This window comes from Periplaneta americana, chromosome 12, assembly GCF_040183065.1.
Source record: "Periplaneta americana isolate PAMFEO1 chromosome 12, P.americana_PAMFEO1_priV1, whole genome shotgun sequence".
Lineage (NCBI taxonomy): Eukaryota > Metazoa > Arthropoda > Insecta > Blattodea > Blattidae > Periplaneta > Periplaneta americana.
The window spans coordinates 84,445,359-84,451,358 of record NC_091128.1 but is presented as its reverse complement, the minus strand read 5'-3'; the positions used below and the strand labels follow the sequence as shown (position 1 = coordinate 84,451,358).

Here is a 6,000-nt window from a genome sequence, read left to right as displayed (position 1 = left end):
AGAGAAATTGAATCAGGGATTGCAGAAACAGCACATGTCACTATGTGTGGCATATTGACATGTGATGTTTCTGCAATCTCCGATTCAATTACAATTAATTCTGCAGTGCTCAGGAAAAGTGATGTAAGTCAGTTTCCACAAACCTTTTTTGATAATTTATTGACAACTTACACTGGTTTATGTCGATTTGATTTTTTTTTGTATGAATTATATTAATGGGAGGAATACTTATGTATTTTTTTCCAAGCGAGCAGATGTTCCGTAAGTTGTCAATAAATTATCAAAAAAGGTTTGTGGAAACTGACTTATGTCACTTCTCCCAAGCACTGCAGAATTTAGAATAACAAATGACTCTACTCTTCTGCATTTTCTATGAACTGTTGATTGACCTTGCCGGAAGACTGAAAATAGAAGAAAATGATTCCATACCAATAGTCTCAATTCTTAATGCAATCCTTCTACATAGAAATGAGGTTTCATTATTGTAATTTTATGCACTTTTAGATTGGTCACCATGAATGTTCACACACGCCAGTTGCTCAGTAGAAACAACTGAGCAAGAAGTTACTGACACTATGGCTGCACTTGATATTCATCCATCTGTATCACTCTTAGTAAGACGATCTTTTTTTTTCTCCAGTATTAAGTTTTCTATGTCTGTCTTTCCACACGAAAATCATAGTCATACTGAAAGAGACAGAACAATTGTGCTGAATATGTAAGTCACTTTTATTTCTTAACATTAGTACATGCAGAAAGGATAGTAATCATGCTGCAAGAAAATTCCAGTTGTAAACACAATGATGACAGGTCGTTTAGAATGCCAGTATATTTTGTTGTTTTATTGTATAACCATTATAACTTGATTCACCGATTTTGACCCTTGTAAAAAGTATATAGAAAGGAGAGGAACAAGTGCTTACTTTAACTGGTTGGCTGTATGCATTTTGATAATAGGTATTGCAGTAGTCTGTATAATAAGTGTGTATGAAATTTCTATTACGTAAATGATTGACAATTACGTGGTTAGTCTTTCATCTTTCGATACTGGAGCTAATAAACCTACTGTGCTGTCATCAGTTGAAGATTTTGGAGTGCTGTGGCTGTAATGGATGTACAAATAGGTATCATCCATAAAAATTATGGATCTTCCTTCTGCCTTACAGTTTTTTAATGATTCATTCGAATACATTTCTCGTTTAGAACAAATTTCATGTTTTCTGTTAGGAGTGATGTTTTAGTTTTCCTCCATTTAAAAGCTAAATCTTTCATTATGCTGTTGAGTGATTACATACTATCCTTGAAGTTTATATTCTCTTTCAAAACGAAGTAACTTTTCTGTAATTGTTGGGCACTTTTATTTATTTATTTTGCACATAAAAATGTTTAATTGTTCTCTTAACCACACATTCATCAAAATCATCTATAGCAGTTATTTTTTTTTTATACATTTTGTTTCTTGCCTGGTTCCCAAATGACCTTTTTGTTTTCTTATTCCTCACTTTCCTAAAGTACTCATTGTTTTACTACATCATCTGATATCTTCTTGTCCACACCTGTGGAGTAACGGTTAGCACATCTGGCTTTGAAACCAGGTGGTCCAGGTTCGATTCCCGGTTGGGGCAAGTTACCTGGTTGAGGCTTTTTCCGTGGTTTTCCCTCAACCCAATATGAGCAAATGCTGGGTAACTTTCGGTGCTGGACCCCAGACTCATTTCACGGGCATTATCACCTTCATCTCATTCAGACACTAAATAACTTAAAATGTTGATAAAGCGCCATTAAATAAAAAAAAAAAGATTTCTTAAACTAATATAAAATATTTCTACACAATAAAAACTGTATGAATCAGGTGAACAGGTTTTGTTCCCCTGTCAAATTGTGAAGAAAAAAACAGACTCTGCAGAGGGTTCTTCCTGGGGTACTCCCATTTCCCTCTTTACCAACACTCTCTATCATTTCATCTATCACCTACAATAGTCAAAAACAGGCTTGAGTGAAATCTTCAGGGTATTAGGGGTCTTCGATGCTGATATAGGATTTAAGGGGTTGGTACTCCAGGCCAAGAGGTTATCAGATACTTGTCTAGGGACAGAACCTCACTCTGACAGGATTGAGACAGGATGACCTGCCTGTCAGCATCGGATTCACGGATGTTACACAAGTCAACCACCCATTGGACCTGGACAATCATCACGTATACAGGTATCTTCAAATCTGCATACACGAACTATATCATGAGAATCAGAAATGAAAATGGAGACAAAAATGTTAGTGACAAAATTTCATTTGAAGAATTTTTAATAGCACAGTTGAGGATGTAACATTCTAAATGTGCTAAATGCCAAAAACAACTTTCTGAGATAATGATAAAAAACTCACTGCGTAATGCATGTTGATAATCCTACAACATCATCTTTTGGCGCAAGAATGAGTCACAGTTGACCTATGTCAAAGATAATTTAGCATGGTATTCTCATATGTGTGTGCGTCTAATACCTACCCACTTCACTTTGCGTGATTCGGGTTCCGCATATTGTGGATAGATGGCAGGACTGTGATCTATTTTCAAATTGCACACCATTTCGGCGGGTCACATTATGCATGATGTGTATCTGTAAAGAGTTATATCGTGTACTAGGGTGAGTGTATGTTAAGTGTTCATGTAAGTGTAGTGTAGGGAATGGGTGAAGATGATGATGGTGAGGAAGGGAGAAGGGAAAACCTGGTGCCGGCACGTAGCCTACTCCTGTCAAAGAGCACCAAGGGGGCCGCCAGGTTTAACGTCCCTATCTGACAGATGAATCACTATCAACAATGACATATGCACTGCGGAGAGATTTGGGATTTAACCCAGGCATATTGGTGCACAATTTAGTGATTCTCATATGGATGTTCCTCCCTTAGATTGAATAAAATGAAATTTGAAAAATTGGCACTTAGCACATTTAGAATGTTAGGTCTTCAATTAGACAACACTGCATAACAAAGAATAACAACAGTGTACTGTAAGTAACAGATAAACAATAAATTATTACGAAGTTATGAAGAAACACAATTTAACACACAAATAATTCCTACATTACAGAAAAATAATTAAAATAAAATATTATTTTTCCTTAAAGTATTCGGCATTAAGACCTGTTACGAAAATAAAATATTAAATGAAATACATAAATAAAAAAAAAAAAAGAGGCAGGTGGTTTAAACTATGAACACTTAAGTTTCAAAACAGCATACGAATAGCTTGAGCTACAATCATAGGAGTAACATTTATTTCCAAAATACGGTGTTGCCGTACAATAAAAAATTATTAGGACGAAATTCTGTTACATTTTCGTCTCCATTTTCATCCAGACTTCACACGACGCAGTCTGTGTACGCGAATTTTGCGACATCTGTACAGAGTACAGAGTGCACAGTGGTCAAAAGTGCTAAGCCAAACAAGGCCAAGTACCGAAAGGGGTTGTACACCAGCTGTAGGAATTGATCAACTCCCACTCTTATATCAATGCAGTGTCAATAGGTTTGTTCGTGATTCTGTCTAGGTTACTCCCAGCCAGGCTCACTTACTAATCTAACATGTAAGGTCAGGGGCCAAGATCAGTGAATCCAAGTGCATGTTCTTGTATCTCCCACACTTCATTATTCAGTCAGCCTGGCCAGAATCTCAACAAGTAAAATGATTGCTGCTTTTGCTACCTTCATCTTAGTAACAGCCAAGATAGTGGCAGTGTCAACTCTCTGCTGCATGCCTCTTCAAATGAATCAAAGTATAATTCGCGGGTGCTCGTGTAAAGGGGGTTAAGTCAAATTGCAAGGTATGTAAACTTCTCTCCTTTGGTACTGAACAAAACCCCTTTGTCACAAACTATGGAGCACTGTAACTGCATCACAGATGGAAGAATGACTTAACCCCTTTAACACAAGAGAAAAGTAATTGTGGATAGTTCAAATCTGTACTTATTCCGATTTAGTCAATTCATACTTAACCCCCTTTACACGAGCACCCGCGAATTGCAGTTTGAAGCCATAACCCATTTTAATGTAAGTAGTTGAAGGTGGATTTTTAAGCAGTAAGAGAGTTTTCACTTTCAATATATGCTGCTAGTGGAGTGTCAAATTAATACATTTTAATTTATAGAAAAATTCAGGCTATTCCATAATCATATAGATAAAAACTAATTCAGTAAGTCCATAAGAATACCAGTGACTTGAATGTACCATTACTGAAAAAGTCAGAAATTCGAAAGGAAATTGTAAAACAAGTCAGTCTAGGAAAGCTCAACACATCACACAGTGGCACAATGGTGTAATGCTAACCAGTCACTATTCTCCACGGCAATCTCTTGCATATGACCTTCAACAGCTTCATGGCTCCTGCGAATCAGAGGAGCGCAGCATTGCCTAATAAAGGAGTACTGCTATCAAAAGGAAACAATGGCAGTCGGACAGTTATTTAATTCTGAAATTCAGTAACTTGCCAGGTACAAAGAGAATGAATTTCTACGTATGCCCCCCTCCAAAAAAAAGTAATTTTAGGTCAAACCGTCCCCTTTGTACAATTATTATAAATATATAAGTTCTAGCACAGTGTTCAAACTTAGGGCAATCGGAACAAGAGCGCTATTGTTTAGAATGCCTGTATCACTAAAGACATGTAGTTATAAGATTCTTGCTCCGTTTTTATATGTTGCACAAGATGCAGGTCATTTCTCATTCATGTGAAGGAATATTTCTGTTACACCATATAAGTGTAAAGCACATAGTAGCGATAAAAAAAAAGAGACAAAAGGTTGTGTTTTACGGTAACAGCCACACATGACAATTAATATTTAGAGTTTGCGTTTTTTTTTTTTTTTTTTACTATTCCAGCATTCTTTCTCTTTTAACAGAGAAAAGGTTGAGTCATGAGTTTTTCTCCAGCAAAAACACTTGTTTAACTCACTGTAACTCGGAAACCAGTAAATATTTTGAATGGTGTCAACTTTTCAAAGTAATTTCCATTCTTTCTGAACATTTACTTCACTTTAGATGGAGGAGTTAAAGTGAAAAATAAAAAAGTTTGCTGCTTACCAACTTCTGAAGGTGTAAATGTCTATTTTCAACAGATCACTTCGAAGTTACTATTTTTTCTTTCTATTTTTAAAAAATATTTTTATTTCAAATTCTTTTTCTATGCTTTCCTTAGACATTTATCTATCAATCATAAAAAATACAGGACGACTGATTGACTATCATAGAAGCTACGACATAATAAATGTTTAACAAAGTGGAAAAATGATCTCTCTCCCTCTCGTTCTGGTATGCTGTCTCTCTCTCTCTTGCACAAGCCAGCGATACTACAACACTGCAGCGATCTTCTATTGGTTTTCGTCATATGCAGGAGATCTGCTGCTGAGAATAGTGTGTTATATCTCAAAACTTTCCTATTGGCTCTAATATGACCTGTAAGGTGCATGTGAATATTCAGAATCCGCAAAGGACAAGAAATGAATAAAGCTGTACAAGAATTTTGGAAAAGTTTTCTTGTTTCCTCTTTGTATCAAATTTGGTTTAATGAAACAATCTGTGAAGTTCATCACAAGATGAAAATGGCTTTAAGTTCAGATAATTTGAGAGGAATATAATGTGATCACAAAGAAGTGGTGAACATGATTTTGACAAATTCAATACAGTATATTTAATTGGTATGTACTCATTCGGACTATTTTCCAGAAAGTTCAGAAGATTTCAGTAAAGAGGAAAACAAAAGATTTCATCAAGATACAAAAAAGAGAAGATGTCAACAGAAAAGGAGTGCGACATGATGGAGGATTGTTACCATATTTCGCAAGAGGAAACATTAAACAGAAGAAGAGATGCTGTGTTCCTAACCACATTATCAATGCAGATGGCATTTGTAATATCCTGACTCTAATGAGAAGTAAATTAAGTACAGTAATTCATAACCAGTTTCAAAGATGAAGTCTGCTGTCAAAAGCTAAATTTTGTGAAAGT

General features: G+C 35.7%; 1 protein-coding gene across 1 annotated transcript in view; it reads right to left on the bottom strand.

Moving 5' to 3' along the window:
* Positions 1–309: 309 nt before the first annotated feature.
* Positions 310–6,000, bottom strand: part of Mvb12 (multivesicular body subunit 12-like Mvb12) — a 29,501-nt gene continuing 23,810 nt past the window's right edge. Inside the window, exon 8 of the mRNA XM_069841657.1 lies at positions 310–687. Coding sequence (XP_069697758.1) covers positions 652–687 — 36 coding nt within the window. The 3' untranslated portion in view covers positions 310–651. The remainder of the gene's footprint in view (positions 688–6,000) is intronic.